This window comes from Rhea pennata, chromosome Z (genome assembly GCF_028389875.1).
Source record: "Rhea pennata isolate bPtePen1 chromosome Z, bPtePen1.pri, whole genome shotgun sequence".
Classification (NCBI taxonomy): Eukaryota; Metazoa; Chordata; class Aves; order Rheiformes; family Rheidae; genus Rhea; species Rhea pennata.
In genome coordinates this window covers 47,833,970-47,857,586 of record NC_084702.1, presented here as the reverse complement: position 1 = coordinate 47,857,586, position 23,617 = coordinate 47,833,970, and the positions used below count along the sequence as shown (strand labels likewise).

The 23,617-nt window shown below is 37.5% G+C and overlaps 1 protein-coding gene across 2 annotated transcripts in view; it reads right to left on the bottom strand.

Annotated features, from left to right (window-relative positions):
* Positions 1-1,448: 1,448 nt before the first annotated feature.
* SKIC3 (SKI3 subunit of superkiller complex) overlaps positions 1,449-23,617 on the bottom strand; it is a 49,571-nt gene continuing 27,402 nt past the window's right edge. For both annotated transcript variants that reach the window (XM_062599893.1, XM_062599894.1), the window contains exons 28-42: positions 23,207-23,300; positions 22,477-22,554; positions 21,105-21,229; positions 20,093-20,216; positions 17,191-17,409; positions 16,386-16,458; positions 15,299-15,352; positions 15,078-15,189; positions 13,637-13,765; positions 12,868-12,989; positions 10,679-10,834; positions 7,760-7,912; positions 5,745-5,875; positions 3,790-3,913; positions 1,449-2,326 (exon numbers count right to left, since the gene is read on the bottom strand). In XM_062599893.1, the coding sequence (XP_062455877.1) occupies positions 2,249-2,326; positions 3,790-3,913; positions 5,745-5,875; positions 7,760-7,912; positions 10,679-10,834; positions 12,868-12,989; positions 13,637-13,765; positions 15,078-15,189; positions 15,299-15,352; positions 16,386-16,458; positions 17,191-17,409; positions 20,093-20,216; positions 21,105-21,229; positions 22,477-22,554; positions 23,207-23,300 (1,772 nt within the window). In that variant the 3' untranslated portion in view covers positions 1,449-2,248. The remainder of the gene's footprint in view (positions 2,327-3,789; positions 3,914-5,744; positions 5,876-7,759; positions 7,913-10,678; positions 10,835-12,867; positions 12,990-13,636; positions 13,766-15,077; positions 15,190-15,298; positions 15,353-16,385; positions 16,459-17,190; positions 17,410-20,092; positions 20,217-21,104; positions 21,230-22,476; positions 22,555-23,206; positions 23,301-23,617) is intronic.

Below are 23,617 nucleotides of genomic sequence, written 5' to 3'. Positions count from 1 at the left end.
TGGGGAATTAGTAAGAACATTAGTAAGAACCAAAAATATGGGTTTCCAGTTAGTAAAATGCATAAACCAGCTCTCAGCTCTCCATCTCAGTGATGCTTAAAATTCAAAGTACTATAGAAAAACACATAAAGGTAAGCTCCACATTAGTACAAAATATGTCTTATCCTGTTCTGCATGAGTTCACACATTTTCTCAGTAGTTCAGCAGGCCTTCTGCAAATGTTGATTTTATAGAGGCTGTACATTATTCAAAATAGAGGAGACCAAGGTTTTTACCTCACCATTTCTTGAATTTCACAGAAGCTTCAATTGAAGCTCATACTCCCCGTACACTCTTTTCACTGAGTATGTGGCAGAGAGGTATATTCTTTCTGTAAGGCATATAAGGTGACTTTGGGCTGTATATACAGTTATCTTCTTCAAGGAGTTCACCACTGATCATATTAAAAACAAAGTAACTTCATGGTCTTCTGAAGAGAGAAAACACAGTACTTTTTTTTTTTTAAATACACAGAATATTCACAGTTGACAGTTACTTAGCTGGCTTCTCTAACCCCATTATTTACTCATTGCCCTAGGCATTAGAAAACGTTTTAGGTTTAGGTTACAGAATAAAGTATAGTCTAATAGTCAGGTAAAAGCATTTCTGTAATGCATTAGCGAGGGCATGCAACAACTTACTATGCAGTCATGAGGCTAGGGCTGTTGGCTCTCTCACCACCAGAGTAGGCAGCACATAAGCATCAAAAGCATATGCAGTGATACGAACTATAGGCTGCAAAAATTTTCAAGGCTATAATTGCAGCAAGCTGAAAGAGTTATAGCTAATCTTGGGAGTCACGAGTTTGGCTTCTGCAACATTTCTTTTTTTGGGAGTTACTAATAGTTCAAGACTATGCGACAACAGGCTGTGAAGGGAATCACAACTGCGCTATATTTAATATAAAAAAAAAAATTAAGGAAAGGTATTTCGCATTCAGATGGGTGGGAGAGAAAATATGGGAGACAAAGAAGGACTGTTACCATTCAGACAGCTCACCTCCACAGGGTAGCAAACCCAGACTACTGAGCTTAATTCTCCTGTTTAAAATAGCAGTGGCAAGCTTGCTGCTCTTGCCTGCCTTCCTGGATCACTGTGAGTGACTGCTAGCTGAGACAGACTAGCAGAGGAGCCCCTAGATCATCCCACTTGTCAGCTCAGCAGCTTGCTTTCTTTAAGCACAACATAACTGGTCCTGAAAGCAAATACATGCTGAATTCAGTAGCATGTTGGAAGTGTCCTTTCTCCTCTGTAATAAGAGGTACACTGAAAATGTCTCAAAGCCATCATAAGATTTTGGTAGACAGATGGTGGCTTTAGGAAATATAGGAAATTTTAAACCAGGAATGGACAACTGTCTTGAATCTGTTGTCAACAGCTTGAAAATCACTAACAGTAACATTAGCAGATTAGGATCATTTCTTTATTCTTTTATTTTCATGTACATAAAGGGCAAAATAACATCACGTATTAAGAACTACTGTCATGATTCACCCAATTAAGCAGTCAGCAGTAGAATTATCAAGACATAAATAGAGCTTGTTATACACATTTTTATATATGACCCTGTCCCTGATGATCACAGGCTTTTCTTGATGGGAATGTTAACTGAAGCCAGTATAGTCAAGAGGATCCAATACACTGTAATACACTGTTGTGATTAAGGGTGGCTAACAAAAAAAAAAAAAAAAAAAAAACTAGAAAAAAAAAACACCCCATCCTATAAACTTCTTCCAAGTGGATTTGGGAGCCTCAACTACAAAACAAAATACATGAAAGAAATATGCATTTTAATTTTCTGCAATATCTGCAAGAGAAAAAATGCTTTGCTGCTGTTTGGCTATTAAGACTCTGTTTGAAAAAAATTAAACGTAGAAGCTTCAACTCTGCATCACTGCCAGCGCAGCTAATATTGTTGTCCTCTGTGTGTGAGCAAGGGGGAAATAAAGAGAAGAACCCCCCATTGCAATAGCACTGCAATTTCAGTGAGGAAGGAAAAAAATAATCGGGGTTTTCTTTTAAAACCAGGAGTTGTTTTACGGTAGACCCCATGTCAACAAATAAAGAGAACAATTTGCTTTTGTTTAAAAAATGCAGTTGATGCAACAGAGACAAAAAACAAATAAAAAATGCCCAAATCACACATGTTCCTGGAGGATGGCCTGATCAAACTGTGTAAATGGAAGATTTTTACTTGAAATAGTCCATGCTAGGCACTTGCTGACAATTTCTTGTTTAGTTCCAGAGCTCTAACATCTCCATTGGCTTTTGCATTTTCTACAAGTACCTGTGGAGAAAACACACAGAACTGAGAACTTCATGGTTTTACTGTTCATATATTACTGCCCGTCTCAAAAGCATTTTAGTTTCTGCTATGCAGTTTCCTTAAATATTCAAGTAACTCGTATGTCCAGACAGGAAAAATATTCAATATTACACATTGCTTGCTCCAACATTAAGCTCTAAAATTATAGTCACTTGCAATGCACTACAACAGCATCATTTGCTGCTTGCGACTGAGAAAGTTTGACAAGCAAGTTCCCTGCTGGCAAAGAAATAAGTGGAGCTAAAGGAGACCTATCTCCCTGTAAACGCACACTGGCCTCCTGCAGTAAGTACATTCACTCCATTTTGGCGGACAAATTTGTATATTCTGTACACCTAATTAAACAAGACTGCCAAAATTTTCCTTCCCCTCTCCCATCTGATTTAGATAAAGTCTTTCTTAATTTACTTCCCACAACTTGTACTTGCAGCCTTTCTACTAGTCAAAATAGCTGCCATGTCAGTCTAACGTTCAGACACGCCAGAGGCTTATGGCATTTCTTGTAACTGCAGTAACATTATATATATTAAAAAAAAAAAAAAAAAGTAAATCTTCACTCTGGCCATTATTTTTATTGTACCCACTGGTAGAGAGTACAGATGGCTGCGCACAAGCAAGAATAATGAGATCACACCAGGATCATCAGAACTCATTATTTCTAGCTCTTTCATGGACCTCTGTGACTGCATGTGCATTTTTGTCAGTGCTGAGCCCACTTGATGTTCTACCTCCGAACACATCTTATTACTGATTCAGAACCTCACTAAAATACAGCTGTTAATCTGGGCAAAAGTACTCATTGTACCAGTGGCAGAAGTCCAGAGATCACTAGTAGAGAGTATTAAAGTTTGAGCAACAAAATGATTCCAATTACAAGATAAAAATGAAAAACCTTAGTTTGCAGCATGTGAAAGAACTGTATGAATTTATGAGTTTGACCAAATACATTTGTCACGTACTACGGCCAGGAAATAATGTGCAGTTACAGGTATAGTATATATGTAAAGCACAGAACCACTGCAAGCTCCTGTTCAGATCTTCCAGGTCAAGGATACCATACCGTTTCCAGCCAATCTAGAGAGAATTAACATTTTCTTATTGCATTAACATGTTCTGACACAATTCTGATAAACTGGTCCTCATGCCTACTGAAAAGACACTTGTGAAACTTTTTCCAAATTGGATTACAGAAAGATTTTACTGTCGCTTTTCATTACTATTGTATGGAGGAAGGGAAAAGCTTTCAAACAAACTGGATGCGATTTTGAAAACTGAGTTAATTTTGCCCATGTGGAATCCTTAGACCAGCAAACCATACAGCAAGAGAGTTACAGTCCCCCAGGCCTCCCTCCACTCCATTTCAATTTGAAGCACAGTATTTGATGGAAATTGTCTGAATTTCTGTATTAAATTGACTGACTTACATCTATTAATTCATAATCATCTTTGGCATACAGATGTTGCAGAAGGTACCAGCGTGCAACAGATACTATGGTTTCTGGATTCCCAGGCTGATACACCAGTCTTTCCAACATTCGACGAGTCTCCCTAAAAGCACAGTGAAAACGTAATTCAAATAAACTGCAAAATTTGGCTGACTAGCTTGCATATAGCTTTTAAGACCTTGGTGATTAAACCAGAATGCCTCTGTAGATTTTTTGATCTTAAGATTTAAGAAGCCCATATAAGCAACAATAATCAAAAGTAACATAAAGGAATGTCCTTGTTTCCATACCTCCCAAGAAAGTAAGAGAGGTGAGCTGCATGTTCCTTTGTTTCCTATGTATCTGTTGCTTTTCACCTACAATGCTCAGAAATACTGCCCCCACTGTTATGTTTAATACACGACATGCAAGTTAGGGCTTTAGCTAGTAAGCAACCCAAAATCAGATTGAAATAGCAGGTATTGACCACTATGATAACATCATAAACCTCATGCTGTCTGTGCACTCAGCCCAACATCTGATTTCCATGGGTGATCTGCTTAGCAGTATAACAGATATTCTACTATTTAAGAACTACAAAATAAATCCTTTAAAGACGGATGTTCCCATAAGATACAGCTACAAGAATAAGAGTTTTATTAATCCCCAAATAATTTAGTGTTACACACAAACATATTTAATCCAGCACTCACAAAATTTACTGCAGTTCCTGTAATACACAACAGAGGCAAGATGTGAAATGGTAGAAAGGAGGAGAAATTTAAGTAGAATGCTATGGAGAGAGTATTCTATTTGGCTGATACTGTCTTGCTGCCAACTCATACCAAAGACTTATTCAAATTCACCACCATGATGACAGAAAGCTGGTAAAAAAAGATCAGCAATTAAGTCTAAAGATACAGCATTCATTCACTGGTGCTCCATCAGCTTTGGCTGTTGTTTCAAGAATTCTGTCCTTTGTAACTAAGGTAATTTTCCATTACATTGTGATTTAATGGGCTGTTGAGAGACTGCACCTGTTTTTTGTTTCATTATTTTGAAACATATAGCAAGACCAAATAGATCTCGGGATACATCTACTGTTTAAGGAACTGAATACCTTCAACTGTAATAAAACTGATTTTAATTGGTTAAGCGAGTTTTTGGTCTTTTTGTTTTTTAATTGACAATGGCCACATAATCACATTAGGATGCTTGTCACCTTTCTACAAGCCCACAGAAAAAGTGGGCAAACTCAGACTCCGGAGAAGCTAATGTCTTTGAAATTTTTGCTTAACTAGAAAAGCTATGGAAAATGGAATGTTGCATTTTTCTTGTTCAGTAGTTTTTACCTGTTTTTTGTTAGATATTTCTAAGAACACAAACTAGACTTAAAACCAAACTTACTAAGTAAGAAGCTCCAAATTCTCTTCAAAATAAGATACCTTTCTCTCCTCCCTCAAAAAGCCCCCATGAGCACCTCCAGTTGAATAACCTTCAGCTATTCAGGATTAGATGTGAAGCCCAACGAAGTCCAGTTTGAGATCAAATTGGATCCCAGCACTAGCTAGAGTACTGATACTTGTTTCCATCATGCTATTTAACAGCATCTCAGAAAAATGTGCACTTGTTGACTGTAATTTACTTGGCTTACATGCTTTATATATATGTGTGTGTGTGTGTATATATATATATATATATATATATATATAAAAAAGTCAAGAAAAAGAAAAAGTTGTCTTTTCTCTTGATATCTTGGTCATCTAAAAGCTTATGGAGAAAGGGAGGGAAATTCTGCTGCTTCTTTATCCCCTCATCACCAAACCTCACCCCCTTCCCTTTTAACTGCTACTTCATTAATTCTAATTTTCAATTTTCCTTTAGCTCTTGAGTTATATCCAAGCATCTTACTTTTAGATAATGTGTTCCTTTCAAACATAATAGATTATTCATACCTTGCTCCCATTTTGCGATTATACTGTAGTAGAGCTTGCAGAAGAGCTGCCAAGGGGCACGAAGAAAGTTTCATGGCTTCAGTTGTTGCCTCCTGAACCAAGGATGGCCAGTGCTCATTTGAGACATTAGCCTATAATTAAAACACATACAAAGATCAGAGGACTTCATTGTAGCTTAAATCAGTATTTGTTTGCAGCTTCCTAGCGAGTAGGTTTAATTCAAGCTGTTCTGTGTTACGTAAAATATTTTGCAGGTTAGTAAGAGATTTCTTAAACAAATAAACAAAACCAGAGAAACATACACAAACCACATATGCCAGAAGGGCCTGGAAAAACTACATTAAGTATCCTCAGAGCTGCCTTGGGAGCATTCCGCTTGCTCATTTATGCAATTTTTTGCAATTTACGCAAGCTTTTTATTTTTTCCATACATGTCTTAACACAGGGCTTGAGTTAATCACAAACCCTTGTCTGCTCTTCATTTTGTAAGTCTTCATCCGATACAAAAGACTATTCTAGAGTAAGTACAGTTTATCCACAGAAATGGCTAAGGAATGAGAAGTCTTATGAAAGTAAAAACCAGTTCCAAGACAGTAATTTAATTACTTAATGGAGCAACTATTCAGCAAATTATTACATCTTTTGGCTTAAGGAAAACTTATTATCCTCCCTGTCAGAATAACATTTAGTTTTTTTGCAAAGAGGTACCCATGTTTTTAGGTGGACAGATAACAGGGACACAGGCATTTTTGAAACATAGAGCTTTCTCATACCTGAGCAAGGTTTTGATCAGGCTTTTACACGTTTCATTAAACCAAATACAGATCAAAGACAAGCAACAGAAACCCACTTTCAGCCATTCTGCTCATGCGAAAAGTACTGAAGAGGGACGGTTAATTTAATAGAATTATTTCATACTATGTTTTTTCTATGGTTGTAAATGAAATTTCATACATTCCCAAGCAGTTCAGGCCAGCATCTGAAGGGGCGGTATTAATTCAGTGAAGAGAATACACAGAAATACCTTGCAATCTGCAGAAACTTTTGCAATAACAGATTTAGAATTTATTTGGCAATGGGGAGTATACCACTAGGAAAGGGACAGAAGAATCGTGAGGGGGAAAAAAAGAACTTGTCTCTACTTGAGAAATTCTGCCTTTTGAAGCATATGGCTTTCCCTCTTGTGAGAAGGGAACTAACTTGTCTATGCTCAGGGGGATTCTTTTCTCACCAGAAACAGTTTTGCAGCTTTACCCTCAGTAAAACCACCTTTTCTTAGGTAACCACTCAGGATATATGGGGTTCCTTTGCCTGATCTTGATTATAGCTGTTAAGTCAGCTGACAGTTAAAGGATATAAAAAGCTGTTAGTCAAGATCACGGCAATGTCTGCCTTTTGTATTAGGCTTTAAAGAAGCCTGCTAGTGCACTTCAAGTTTCTAGAGAGACAGTGCTTAAAAAAAAATAGACGCTCTCCGTTAATTTAGTTACATTCACCTGACTCTTCAGTGCAAAGAGTACAGCAATTTTCCTTATTTCACAAGATTCCCTTACATTCTCTTTACACTTCAAGGCAAGGCACCTTACCTAAATATGGCCATATAACAAAATTACTTGAAACCTGAACAAAGTATCCAAACACTGCTGCAGTAAAAAGGTTTATTAAAACAAGCTGCCTGAATTAAAGGACAGAGACTTTAGAACTGAGTCAATTTGGAAGATCACACTGAACTTGGTGTTAGAGAAATAAGCTGTAGTGAAAGTAGGTTTTTTTTTGGGGGGGGGGGGAAGTGGGGGGGTGCACAGTGGTTCTAGTTGATTTTTTTTTCACAAAACCTTTTCTACAGAGGAAGATTCTAAAAACAGTCCACTGTACTTTGAAGTCTTAGTTTATTCTCAAGTTGTCATTCATAAAATAAAGTCATTGAAACATAAGTTTCATCTGGAGATTACAGAAGCCCTACATTATGCAAACTCATGTTAAACCATATAGTTACATAATTTTGATCATCCTACCATGCAGATTTCCAGTGCAAGCATAGCTAGCCTGAGCAGACTGGATAACTTCCCATTCCAGCTGCCCTGCTGTGATGCCAACTGCAGACTCTTTCTGTAACACATCTCCGCTGCCACCATCATTCTTTGGGACTGATATACTTTTGCCAGCCACTGAAAATAAACAGTCACAGTCAGTTAGGGAGCCACCAAAATATGCATCTCATCAGGTAATACCATTTAGTTCAATTTATAAGAGTGCCACAACAAACTGTTAGCTAAAACACAGCCACCCCCCCTCCACACTCTGTCCTATATTCCAAAAACATACCGCCCTGCAGGAAAATGTAGTTTCCTGATTGCAGAGCTGGCAGGGCACCTCACTGCAGTAACATTTCATAGTTCTCTTGACCATTCATAGTCAGCTATTTGATAGCTGTTTTAATCTGGAGATTGGTCATAGATGAATAAATAATGTCGCTGGCTTTGTTAAAGTCATCCTTCAGACTAAACGAACACTGTGGGGTGCCTCCTTTGTCCCCTAAACTTCTGTAGAAATGAAAGGTTAAAGTTTCTCCCCTTGAATAAACGTTCTTCCAGCCTACCTTGAGCAAAGTCAGGAACTTGCAGACATTAGAAGTTGCTGTCTGAGCTCAGATAACTGGTGTAGATTTAGGGCTACACCACTTTTGACCAAAGCAGACTCATGCTGGAGGAGCTACACGGGGCAATGAAAGCAGGCGTGCAGATCTGCAGTTTCATGCTTCTGCCAGTTCTGCCAGCATAAACTGTCCTGGGATCTCTCACAAAGATAAGGAAAAGGATTCTCGCTCCTCCCTCATTAACCCTGTAGCCATGCTACATTTATCAGAGCAGATGCAGCCACAAGTTTGCAAATCCCTGACATGTGCATGAAGATGTTCCAAAACAAATAAGCCACATTTAGAAATATTCTTTACTGGGTCATCAGGCAAACAAAAAAACTTTTTTTTTTTTTTTTTTTTTTTAAAAAAGGGAATCCTTTTAAAAATCCTTTTTTTAAAAAAAAGGATTCCCTTACTTTAACAAAGATCATTAGATGTTTTCTACCTCAGGACTGCCCAGCATTAAGAAGGGCACAATTCTAAGCACTTTCTGATGCACAGCAGTTATTAAACATTAAGTACTTTCTGAAGTTTCTGTTCTATTAGCACTAGTGAGACTGTGCATTCTTGACCCCAAGCTGCAAGACTTTCGTAAAGCATCCATTCAGGATGCTCAAAAGACTTTACTGGCCTCAGTACTTTGCAGCTGGAGACATCTAAAACTCAAGATGTGAAGGAGAAGGGAGAAGAGGATGTTCATTAAAAAATAAACAGCAGCAGCCCTAAAATGCCAGCTTTTCACTATTTTCCCTGTAAGCCATAGCAAAAAGGTGGAACAGCCATCAGGAAAGCAGTTCAGCAATACTCCTAAATGCTGCAAGAGAACTATTTAGACAAAAGTCGAGACTTATGCAAAAAGTTAATGGCCCCTGTAATTTAATAACACTGTAAAGCATCACAACAGATACTTACAAGCAAGACAAAACATTTACCAAACCATTAAGAAGTTTAGAGCCAGAAAAAAATGAAAGCCTAGATCTATCCATTATGAATAAACATAGCAGCCATGGAAGCTTTTCCAGGATATCATCCAAGCCCTGAGATTAAAATATCTTCTTTAACCGAGTATCAGAAAGGTCTTGCTCAAAAGAATCTCTGCTTTAAATCTTGGCCAAAAGTAAAACAACCTCCCTCCCCCCCCAAAAAAACCCACACTTCATTTTCTTTTGCTGCTTGTGAGCAAGATGACAGTTGTCCACACAAGGGATGCTTGAAGAAGACTGCTTAAACACCTAACTCCATTTTCAAGATTATTACTAAAATAGAGTACATAATCATCTCTCTCTCTCTCTCTTTCACATGCCCTTGCATTTTGCAAAGCCGATTTGAGCAAGCACTGTATATAGCTAAGGAGAGATGAAGTCTCACAAACCATGATCTGCAGTCTTATAACAAGGGAAATAACGACCACTTCAGCTCCTTTCTCCGGTCTTTTGGCACTGAAATCACTTTAAGGAAACTTAACACAAAGAAGTTTTTACTTATTCAGTAAGCAGGGGGGAGTATCACATATGCTACAGCTATCCAGCTACATACAGGGCAACAGCAGTTCATGGAATTTTTCTACACATGCTGCTAAGATTAGCAAAGGAAGATAGTAACTGTAACTAACAGCAACAGTTAGAAATGTATATGTGGCGGGGGTGGGAAGGAGGCAGAAGGGAGACTTACTGGTTGGTATCTGTGAGACAGTCTTCTCAGATCATCTCACAGAAGCAACATGAACCAAGCTATAGCATGTTCTTATTAACTAGAAACAATCACTTGGGATCCTACAGAAGGCAGTCGGCAAATACTGCTTTGGGATGTCTTTTCTCTTCCTCGCCCCTAGCCTCAACTGACTCAAGAGAATGAGACACTTGATATCAAGAAATTAAGCAGAAAGATCAAGAGAGACTTATTTTAAGTTTTCATTCCCTGAAAAAGAAAGCACATATTACTGTATTAGGAAACCATTTATTTCTATCTATTCTTATAGGTTATGAAACATTTTACTAGTTTCTGCTCAGACTGCCAAGTCACCGATTCCTAGAGACAAGCATCAGATGTTTACTCCTAAGTTCTTACTTCTCTTACCTTTAAGTAGTCTCCTTCTTACCAACAGTCTTTGTTATTTCAACAATTAAAGAAAATTCACATAACATTACAGTTTTATAAAGAACTGAATATGAGCTAGCTTCTCTCTCACTGGCTGTCAGTGGATGAACAAAAGTAAACAGTGAAACTAGCCCACTCTGCTCAGAGAGCTCACTGAACAGGCCAGCATACAAAAATTGAGGAGAGAATCCAGACTTACCTGCCAGGCTGCAACTGTTGAACTGGTCATGACAGTCTTGCGAAGCTCCTCCAGGATGGTATCTGGAAGCTGTTTGTGAGACTGCAACAGCTGCTTACACTGAATTTGTCTCAAAAGCAAGAACAGACCTGGGTGCTCTGGGTACCTTTTTAAACCCTAAAAAAAAAAAAAAAAAAAAAAAAAATCAAATCAGAACTCTACAAGATACCAGAAATACCATTTCCCAATATCAGGAAACACTTAAGTTTCCATGTGCATCTTCACAGAAAACACTGAAAACGTTCCCAGGACACTTGCAAGAGTGTGTTTTTCTCCCCCTTCTCTGTACAAGGGGTGGTCCAGAAATTGATACATGGAAATGTAAGGGCTTTTTTTTCTCCTCCTATTCCCAAAATACATATGAGATCTACTTTAAGTTTTGCACATGTCCCACCTTTAGAGGCTTCTGAAAGATAGATAGGATAATGGTAAACCTGTACCTTTCTAAGAAAGGAAAGATGAATAAACCCTTTGGTTCTCCCCTGGCTTCATGATCATTATGAATTTGCGGCTAATAAAAGCAAAAAAGCTGTCACAAGGTTAGAAGTGACCTTGAGCATTTCCCAAGTGATTTTGGTTCTCACAGCTAAGGTGCCTTATTCTCACTGGAATAAAAACATTTTACTAAACATCTGTTCAGTGACAGCAGATAGAGTTTACTTCTTAGAACAAGTCCATCCAAAAGAACAAAGCCAGAAAACCAGTCACCTGTTGCTTTCTTCTTCTCAGGTAAAAGACTCAATATTTCTGCAAATCACACTGTATTCTAGTTTACCTGTTCAAACCAGGATACATCTGAGAATTCTAGCTCAAATGAGTTTTTTTTTTCTTTTTTTTTTTCTTTCTTTTTTTAAGACTACACTTACACTTTTCATCTCCTCCCATCTCACCTTTAAACAAAATGTATTGCTTGGGGGTTCTTAACAAGCTTCTTTTGTGGAAAAAAAAGCACATATGTAAGAAAGTTTATGACAAAAAATATTCTGGAGGATTAACTAATCAGAGATACGGCATGAAAGCCAATATAAGATGCAGGTATTTGCTGCAATTTTTCCCCATTAGCAATTGTGAAATTCACATTGCCTGTCTCAGACTGAAGACAGCAGATGCCTGACTCATCACCCCCAGTTGCACTATTTTCTGGTAATCTCAAGGCCAAAACTGTTAATAAGAGTTAGCAGTACCAGAGAGTCCGATTCCTTGTTTCTTCCCAAACCTCTGTTGAAGTTTGACTGACTCTCTTCACACCAGACTAATTATTCAGCCAATAAAATAAATAAAAACTAACCATAAACCAACCCACACCACCACCCTGACCTATCACTACATATATGTGGAGATTCGCAACTCTTGTAAAGATAAGACCGGTCAGTAGACAGGCTGGTCAGAAAAGTAAAACATCTCCTAGCAAACAAACAGAGGAAAGTATTCCCCCCTAGAAAACCAGTATCTTTACTGCATCTCATTTTTAGGATTTAACTCCTTTCCCAAAGGACATTTTCCTTTGCGAAAGTAAGTGACGTGTGACTGAGTTCAGTTGTTACTTTGCTCATCTTCTGTCAAGTCTTCTACATGTGAAAACATGAAACAGACCCAGATACATATACTTCAGGCTTGCTAACACAATAGTTGCCAACTGGGTTGACTGAAGATTTCTTTTTAAATCATTAAATTGGGATTTTCTTTTTCTTTAATGCTATCCTTAATGACTTACGCAAGTCAATCTTCTTTCTGTTTGTAGTCAGAACTGAATTTAGGCTCTGAAACAGAGAATCAATACAACTCAACCACAGAACAAAAGGCAGTTCACTTTTCTGCCAGTCTCCTACCAGGATATGAAGCTTTGAATTTCTGTAATGTTTCACTCAATACTAGGCTACTGAAAATAGGCAAGAAGGAGAGACCAAATTTTGCTACAACATGACATATCTTGCTTGCTTCAACTATTAAGACACTTTTGGTATTGCAGACAAAATAATCATCTTGGGTGTGGAGCCGGTGGGGGGGAGAGATGCACCAACAACCACTGCAGTTAGCAGCTCTCCTGGAACAGACAGTTGCTAATTCAATGATTGCCTTTTTGTACAGCACAGACAAGTTGTAATTTTTATACAATACTACCACATTCTGTCAGTATGCTGCCATCATACCTTGTTACAAAGTGCTTCAGCTTCTGAGATCCTACCAGTCTCTTTTAGACTGGTAATAGCTTGACACAGAGACCAGTCTTCAAGAGTTTGGATGTAATTAGCTGGAAGGCTGTTCTCTCCAGCTGCAAACATAGATAAAACACTTTACTGAATATGCTATAGCACCATACTATGTCATGTGCTCTAGACCTAGTAAGGGAGAGCTCAAGAGTCTATTAGTCTGACAGGGCTTCCTTCATTAGCAAGCACAACAAGAGATGATAGAATTAAAAACAAGAATGGGCAGTGGAAAGCTAAACATTAAGAATTAATATTCTGAATAAGCAAACAAACATGGAATTTTGTTTGCAAGATGCTAAGGACCTCAAGCAAGAGTAAGGTCTATTAGTATGGTTTATCCCTCTACTGAAAGAGTTAGACGATTCATGGAGTATTCGAGACTTTTTTTCGGTAAACTATTCTACTGGTCTGATACCTTCATCCATTCATTTAGGTATCACTTCAGAAGTATTATCTCAAAAAAGCATTTGAGGCTTTGGGGGGCAGGAGGAGGAGGGGGGAAAGGGTTTGGGGAAGCTACGATCACATTAATTAACCCTAACTCTGACGACATGATTTAGTACGTTTCTGGGAAAATTACAGTTACAGCTCAAAACAGTACCGCGAGATTCTCAGATTTGCTTCTGAGCTCTGAATTTCAGAAGAGTATTGCAAGCTTAGTGCATTTCAATTTTATTTTTTTTAACTAAAAATTTTTTGTGTGTCTTACTTTTGGCTGAAATTGTAGATACGAGAGTCATCTCTAGATCTGTTTGCATTGGCTCCGTGTTGTTTAGACAGCCAATAGTGTTTTCAGCATGACAGGCTGCCATAAGCACTGCCCAGGCAGCAGGATTATCTAGAAGGAGAGAATTGTTAAAGGGAACTTGTGTCTGTTCTTAATGCATAGGTATACCACTTATAATGATTTTTGCCACACAGAAAATACAGTTATCAATGGAACCACATATTGCATATAAGAGATAACAAGAAGGAGGCAAATAAGTGAACTAGATCTTACATCTGCTCAGCACACAGCAGCAGGTAACTATTTGCCACTAACAGGCAAGACACTTCAAATCCTAAGACAAGGATGCTGCTTTTAAAGCCATCTAATAGTTTTTTACATGGCTACTGCTAAGCTGCTCTGAAGCTGCCAGCTGACTTCTGACTATGCAGATTAAACTCCATTATCATTTTTATATATACACATATATACATATACACACACACATATATACACAGCAGCAGCAAAAAAATAAATCCCAAGATACCACGATCCACAGTGTTCAATCACAGACTCAGCCTTGTCCAAACACCAGTATGAAAGTTAGGATGATCATGGATAGGTGCCTGCTTCTCACATCAGCTAATTCAAGCTCAGCATTATCCTGACCTAGCCAAGTCAGGAGCAACTGTGATTGAAAGAATCCAGCTTCTGTAGTCCTGAACTATACAGAGCTCATTCAAAAAAAAAAATCAGCCATGTAAGTTTTCAGTTCTAAGATTATGAAATTTGTTTGGAAAATAAAACAAGGTTTGAGGATCTTAAAGTAAAATGTGAAGGGTAACGTTTGTGAATAGTTGTCACGTGTGCACCTGTGAGAAAGAAATTCAAGTTTTTTTAATTTGCAACCCACATTGATGCATCAGAGCAGTTAACACTGCAGAAGGAACAATGTTTCAGGGTATTTCACTTTCAAGTGCTACTTTTCAAAGCCTTGAAAACCCTAATAGACTTGCTCTTTATACATTTAACGAAGATCATCATTTAACTAGTATACTGTAACAGAGCATTTCAAATCCAAAGTCTTAACCTAGATGAATAGATCTTTTCTGCTCAGTGTAGCACACTGTCCCTGAAAGAACTTTTTCTTGGTCTAATATATGAAATAGTTATCTCTTCTCCTACTATATGATAAACAAATTGCCAAAGTTTTCAGAACAACTGTAAAACTCTTCTTTGTTTTTTTTTCCTCCCTTGCCTGGTTTAATTCAACAGGCCTAAAATTAGAATGACAGTTAGAAGTTCAACTCCAGGTATTCTCCACAGAGCATACAGGTGGCTGATCAATCCAAGGGAAAGCACATTCTTTCTTTGGGCAAGAGGTTTGTTTCTAATAAGAAAACAAACAAAAACCCATGCTAGTATGTTGGAGAACAAGAGCAACCTGGACAGAGATGGATTGCCTTTTGAATATTCTTCAGAGGATTGTTTTTCTGATCTTCTAATGAGTGACATCCTGCTGCCAACTGATTAACTGCAATGTTCAGCAGAACTTCCTACAGAGAACACAAAAATCATTTTTAGCAGTCTACTGTAAATGACCAGATGGGATTTGTTTTAGGATCATTTATGAAATTAAGTCTGCATTTCAAGAGAAATTCAAACCTTTCCATGGTTTAAATCAAGCGCACATGCAACGTTTCCTGCCACAGCTCCCCCCTGCAAGATAAAAAAAAAAAATTAAACAGGTTAGATGACTGACAAATGCAGAACTTTTACACAAAATACATAGTCAAGACTTTTTTGCCGGTCTTAATCAGAGATACAGACTAAGTTTTTACCATTGGACATTTCTCTTCTCTGAAGAACAATCTAGTTATAAAGAATTACAAAGAGTTATTCAAGATTAAAGCTGTCTTGCTAGTTTCAGCCCCATATAGAAAGGAATTTGTTTTCAGGTGCTATTTCAGTTTGGATAATTGCCATAAATTGAGACAATGAATGTTTATTTGGAAAAGAGCTAATAGTGAGCACAAAAGCAGGAAAGAAATATTAGCTATTACAAAAAGTGATACTGACTAGACTAGCCAAATTAACACACAAAAATCCTATAAAAAAATAAAAATTTTTTTTTTTTACGGACACACATACAGTTTTCTTTTTAACCACTCTGGGCTCATTCCCTGTGAAAAAAAGGCTAATGTGATCATTTCTGGGATGACATACACATTTTGAGGTTACTGTTTAACATGGAGGCGTCAGCCAGAAATCAAAAGTACTTTTATAAGTTTTTGAAAAGACAGAGAGAGAGAGAGAGAGAGAGAGAGAGAGAGAGAGAGAGAGAGAGAGAGAGATTCTAAGCTTGTATATCTACAAGTTTTTCTTAAGAGCTTTTAAGTCCATTGGGGGATCCTTGTATCAGCATACGGATGTTATCATCACTGCCTTGTGCAGCAGGGCTACAAAGACAGCAAGTAAAAGCTCTTAAATAGCTTTTTCCTATTGGAATAATGAGTAACTTTCTTCTGTAAGTTTATTTTAAGTAGATAAAGGATTACTATCCAGTGAAAGATGGAAATAATTGTGTATGCAACTTACTCAGTAACTACTTGTATATGTAACCTGAACTTTTCCTGTTAACTAGTGAATGAACTTGTATTGAGGCTTGTCTGTTGTCTTCTGGTTAAGAAACACACACATAGCTTTTACTCAGGAGGTAAACACCACACATGTATTATAGAAATGCACTTACTTTTGCATTTTGTGGCATATACAGTGGAACTAGTCGAGACAGAAGAGACCAAAGGGCAGGATTATCAGGGTTACTGGGAAAAGAACAAGGTTATTAGACTTCCCAAATTCCACATGAATTTGGTCTTCTGTAACTCTGTATGCAGTTGCTATAAATCCCAAATGTATTTTTTTCTATTAAAAAGAAAACTCACTGTGGTAGCAAATAGACATAGACAGTGATTTAAAACACACAGAGTCAACAAAATACTTAAGTTATACTTCTAGTTAAAGAAATGAAGTACACTATATGCATATCAATTAAATATCTTGTCCTCCTAGCCTAAAGAAATAAGGAATTTTAATCGCAGTTTGGGGAAATGTTCTACAAACAGGACAATTTCTGAAAGCACCCAGAGAGAGTACAGGGTGCTGCTTGCATAAAGGCTTTGATTAAAATCCCCTCTCCCCTGATGCCTAGGTTAATCAGAGCACATTTAAACAAGGACTCTTAGCTGACAGAATGAACTACCCCAGAGGCCATTAAATAATAGGTAAAAGTCCTACACCTTTTCTAGGTTGAAGGTTCTGCTATCTATGGTAAGAACTGCTTTTCTAGAATAGCCAACTTTATCTAACAGTTTATCTAACCAAACTAGAAACAGAAAACCCCAAACAAGTCATTAAATTTGGGCAGCCTGACCTAATAAATCAACAGAATTTTGTTTTTCAAGCATGCTGCAAGTGAGCAGAGGTTTGCTTACTACTCAACGTTAACAAAATGATGAGTTTATAAGGCAATTTAAAAAGAAATACAGAATACATACCTATGAATTGCTTTGGAGACCTGTCTCTGGACCTCCACATTTCTACCTTGCAATGCATAAACAGCAGAAGTAATAAGGCATGTCTCGTAAATGCTATCTTCCCCTTTGACATGCTTCAATAATTCTTTTAGTGCTGCTGTTGCAAGTGTAGCATCCTGCTTCACCAGTCCTAACGTGCACAGAGCCTTCAGACTTTCTGTACTGGGTTCCTTTAATGAGCTGTTGAACCAGAGGGAGGAAAGGAGACAGGTCATTGGAAAGCACAAATTAAAACTTTGTAATATTACAGTGTTTGTTACTTCAGAGACCGCTTGCTCCTATATATGTGTAGTAAGATCATCTGCAGAAGACCTGATGAGGAGTCAGTAACTGGCAGAGTGCGCGGTAGCAGGCCCAGTGTATGAAACTGCACACTGACCAAATTCCCATCTGGACCAGGAATGCGTATTTTGTTTTGTCAACAATGTCTTCCCAGACAGTAATCTCTCAAGGTTAGTACAGCTGAGATAAGAAAATAGTTCTAGTAGACTTAAGGGGCCCTTAGGATACAAGGAGTTGAGTCCCACCTGGGCATCAGACCCACGCATCTGATCCATGCCTTCAGCAGCCTCCCAGAGCAACCCCTCCGCATGGTTCTCGGGGCTCCCCACGCAGCTTGGAGTATAAGGCCTTTAATAAATCTATCCCGTTTAACTCCTCATGAACTCTGAGTGTCCCTCTTCACCAGTATCCAACCCTCTCTCTTGCCTGGCTTGCAGTCACAGTATGAACTCTTAATTTATCAATAGTTATGGTATGCTAAATTAATGACCTCTTTACAGGATGCTGGATCAAGCTAGATCAATATTCTCGAGATCTTAGGATAAAGAAAGAGAGCAGTAGTTACGTAGTATTTCAGCACTCAAGCTCACCAACTATAAATATTTGGCAAGAATCAACACATTAGTTGCCCTCATGAAGTACCCATAAAATGAATGGTAAGAGAACATCTAACACCAACACTTATATTCTTTTCTTGAAAAAGTCTGTACTTTTAACTAGTGCTAGTTGCAGTGTTCCTATTTACAACAGAAGTCCAGACAGAAATGAGCCTCTTATATAGAACTATTCTTTCAATTAGACAGTTTGAAGAAAGTAAGGTTTGTTTACATCATGATTTGTTGTAGCTTAAAGGTAGTTTGAGCACATTTTCCACTATCACTTAAAAATGAATCAGCATTCATTTCATTATGAGAAGCCATTTAATCTTTCATCAATAGTATTCAACGTTTTAAGGAAGAACTACTAGACACAGTTCAGCAAATTATTCTGTGTAGGTGGAAAACTCTAACTCAAGTAAAGATAATTCCTTGAACTTCAACTCAAGTTGTTGTGAAAACAAAGACCAAGCTCAGTGCAAAACAACCAGAAACAAAGATCTTAAATGGTGTACTAATTGGAGGTATTCTTACACCAGAGGTAATTCAATTGTCAATAGTAAATTGCAAAACCATTTTAAAGGAGGCAAATAATGAAACAGTATATGGCAATAGTTGTTATTTAGAGTTAAATAACTGCCATGTGCAAAACATAATTACAGACTGAAGTGCTGCCTAGTTTCATTTATCAGATGAGTCTTAGAAGGCTCCTTTTCAAGTACCTGATTATTACTTTTGACTTCAAATAAAAGCAAAAATGTAAACATCCCATTCTATGCTTTGTTTTTAGTTCCTAGGAAAAAAAACCTTAAGAGTTGTTAAATGCAAAATTGAATAGCCAGCATTAAGTCTCTTATATGGGGCAAAGGCACACCCCTCCCATGATTAAGTACAGTTACTTTATCATATTAGCTATAAAGACATAGTCATTACCAAAATCCCTATGCCAAGCTGGCCATGAGAAAATATTAAAAGCAGCCCCTTGTGCAATGCCCTGCTCAAGCCCGTTAGACCATCTGGCATAAAATTTCATTATCTGTCTGAATAGAATGTACGGTTATTTTTTCTTGTTACTGAAATTCCACTGTACACTTTTGCAGCGCTGTGCTTCAGATCTAAGTCTAGACAGATTTACTTAGTGTTATTTTCTAGAGCATTTATCACTTTTTCCCCTTTAAAAACAAGTGACTAACATTGTGTAGGAAGTTCTTATTGTTGAAGTTTATGATAAAAATAGAGCTCTGCAGTGACTAATAGGATGTAGGAAATATCAGCTCCCCAGCTATTTAATCATCAGTTACGCAGGATTTAGAGTGTACTAGGTCATAGACCTTCACCACTTCAGTAACTTTGGGAATCTGCTGGCAAGACAGAGACAGTACAGCCAGTACAGCCAGAGATTTGCCCTGAGACACTGAGATACTAGACCTTAATTCATAGCTACCAAGAAATTAAAATGAGCCAGGGGGCTTTAAGTCTCCGGAGGTCTGAAGAGAAAGACATTCATGATGCAAGTGAACAACTGAAAAAGGTCTGCTTTGCTTCATGGGGAATTTACAAGACTGTTCTCATCTGTGATGCCTGCAACAAATTTTTTCTGGAAATTTCTAACTATTTAAATTTTTTTTTATTAGCCAGGTAGATTTCTTACAACTAAAGAACATAAGTATTTCCTAAAGAGTAGTACACTACAAGTTAGTATCATCTTAATGATAAACCTACTAAAGCTAAATGCCGAGAAATTAGACAACCAAACTGCTCAGTCTACCAGCCTTTCCACTATATAGTGCTTTTTAATATAGAATAACACACAAGCCCTAAAACAAGACGGATAGTTAGCACTGACAGGCTTTAGGGAACACTATCCATACTTATTTCTATTTCACAATACTAAACACCCATCTGAGACCCCAATAAAAATGTAGCTTTAAGAACTTAGTAGTACAATCAAACATTATACACTGATTATTATGCCCTCCACTCACCATTTAAAAAGCAGTGTCTTTGCAGCATCCACTTTGTTTTGTTTATATTCTATTATTGCCAAGGCAGTCATGATATGGGCTTTATCTTGTTCAGACTCAGCAACCGACAATGCTCTCTCATAGGCTGGTAAAAAGTCAAGATTCAGAATTTAAGTAAGAGAAAAAAAATACAACGATTACAAAGCCTCTGGAAAGGCATGCTATTAGAATGCTTATACAGAGAGGCACTAATTTTAGATTCACTAAATCTTCACACCAAGTGCACCTCAAATCACAGATAGAAGACAAAATGTTGACCAAGGGCTTTGGGAGAAACCATGTGTTAGAAAATGCCAAATTTAAGACTGTTTAGAGTCTGGGAGCTGTTTAAGATGTAGCAAGTGGAAATAGATCTGAAAAACAAAACAAAAAAACCCAATATCCTTACACTGATTTAGAAGAAGAAAAAGAATACCATTTAAGAATGCATCTGTGATAGTTTACTTAGGAAATTGTACTTGGTATGGTCACACAGAGCCCCAGTTACAAACTGTGGATTATTTAAAATGTTGAGCTGGCTGCTCCACTGTGAGTACTTAACTTTTACACTGACAATTCAAGTATGCCTTTTTGAAGCCTCAAATCTTAGCAGCACAGAATACAACAATATAGCATTTACATCTATCACTATAGAATGTCTTGAACAACAAATTAGTCTCCTATCTAGAACTGATTTTTCCAAGAAAAGTCATTCCATTTGAGACCAAGGGAAGCTTAGAACACAACAGTTCAATGGATAAAAATTAAATACTTAAAATGAAGAAACATAGCTTCCATTAGTACATTAGAATAGCTCTAGCAGCCTGCTTAGTCTAATGAGTCAAATAACTATGGAAGTTTTATTTTACTCATGCATTAAGGAGTGAAAGAGTGCAGTGAGCTGAGCTGCAACTTGGTTAGTTAGACAAACAAATTTGGCAGTATTAATCTTGCTAAAGCACCTCCCAGTGCCTCAGATTAGGCAGATGCTTACCTTTAATACTTTCTTGTAACAGCCCCTTCTTGAAGTAGGCTAATGCTATTCCCACAATGCCATCAAACTCAGTTAAGGGTATGGATGTGTAAACTTCAATGGCCTTATCATACTGGCCAATGGCACTGTAAAAACAAAAAGTGTCACTGGTATGAAAGATAGAGCAACACCTGCTATGACTCAAGAGTTGTCTATCCAGTCCAGTATTTTGTTTCCAACAGCAGTTGTAAGCAGATATATGGAAAAAAGCAAGACTAGGACAAGAACGTGTAACATTCCTGATCCTCCTCCTCCACCAACTACTCTCCCAGATTATCTTGTCACAGAAAGAATAGTGAAGAAAAGCCCACCATCCACAAATAGCTATATGTAATGACGTCACTTCATGGCCAACACAGTGAAGTAAAGAGGGAGTGGGAGAAAACAGCGAAGGTGAAATACGAAGCTTATAAAAGGCAAATCAATGTAGGGAGGCATGTGTGCGCACACACTAACACCATTCTTGTTCTAAGACTACCACTGAAAAACTTATATAGGATTGTGTTCTTTAGAACTAATTATTACTTATCAGAGCTTTATACTTGCTTAAGTTACACACAGGAATCTCTATGCATACAGTCTGGATCTGAGACTATGGGAAACTGAAGAACCACTTCTAAGATCCTTCTTAAAGTTAAAAGATTAATGATCTTTGGAGGTTCTCATCCTAGAAGATCTAGTGTCATGTATCTGAACTTAACTGTATAGGGAGTGTCCTTAAGAGACCTGACAAAATCTAATTAGCAGAGCTTGAATTATATCGAAGAGCAGTCTGAAATCTTTATCTGTATAGATTTGTGACTCTGTTTCCTCAGGACTAGAAGAAAATTGTGAAAGAAACTTAGAATTCTAAGTAACTACATCTTTCAGAAGAAAGGTCACATCCTTGCACTTAACACCTCTACCTCATATGCTTCATGTTATACTGGTCAATACAAATTCAAATAGCAAGTAGAGAAGATTGCTGATCAAGGTTGGAGCAGCTACTCCACACAAGCTAAGACTAGCTGAGTACAGCTCCATATCTAAAGTATGGAGATCATAAAACCACTACATTGTATGTGAACTATGTCAAGGTGTTTAAAGATCAAACTCAGCAAAAAGAATCACTGATTTGTTATAAACTGTCAACAGATACAGCAATTCCTTGTGATTTATTTTTATATATGCTACAGGTCTCTGGAGCACCCATAAAGTTAAAACTTGTCTATAGTTAAAAATGGTTGGTTACTACATTCCTTTCTACAGCTTTCGCCTTTTAGCCTCACTCATGGTTTACACCACCGCATTCACTACATTCAAAACTTAAGTTAAGAGTTGAAATAATACTTACCACAGCGATCTGCCATAGTTTTGCATTGCTATATTATATTTTTCTGTATCTTCAGAGTTTTTCAGCAGTGAAGCAACCCTTGAAATAACCACAATTACAAATAACTACCATATGACTACAATGCACGTATTTTGACATTTGTTCTCAAAGCAGAACATACAAATGTGTTATGCAGAAGTCTTTTACTATACTAATTAAGCACAAACAGAGCTTATTTTACCAAGTTTTAATGCATCAGCAAACATGTTCAACAAACACTATTTCCTTCACCACCACCACCTCCTCCTCCTATATGAAAGGGAGAGAGCAGGAAAAAACAAAATCCAATAACCTATATTAATTAAAATGATAGAGAGACAGAAACTAAAACAAAAAGGAGGCTGCATTAAAACAGTCCCCATCAATGACCTCAAGATTACATCAGGGATCTGTTTATAAAAAAAAACAAAAAACATAAAAACCCCATAAATCCAGTATAGCAAATTAACCGATTAGCCTGATAAGACAGACACTCTGCCTTGGGACACCTTTACTCCTCCAGTTCTCCATGCTCTGCATTCCCGTATAACATCCTCATAACCTGCTTATAGTACAGTTAACTGGGATGTACTTTTGAATTTAGAAAATAAAGCTTATTAAAGGAAAAGAAAAACCTAAGTTTTTCAGCTGGTATATGGAAAAAGAAGTTAAGGAGCTTCTATTAGTAAACATCCCAGGGTATACTGTTTACCTCTGATAAGCATCCGTTGCCTGCCTTTTTAGATGCAGATACTCATTCAAAAAACCAAGCATCGTGAAAGCAGATGCATCGTCTGGAGTTCTTTCTAGAAAAGCACAATTGATGCCATAGGAGAACATGATCAGAAAGAGCTGTGAAAAACCATTAGAAACAAAAATGTTGCTACATCAATGCTACAGTACATGTGTGTGTATGTGTATACGCACACACATATATACGTACGTATGTATATATATGTGTATATATATACACACACACACACACACACAGAGCACTTTGCCAAGTGCTTCTGTAAGTTGCTCACTGGAATCATTTTGACAGATTGCATGCAAATAAAGAAGAGAGAAAAACCCACAGCCTCAGGCTAGCTCAGAAGTGTTTCAGATCTTAAGACACAGATGT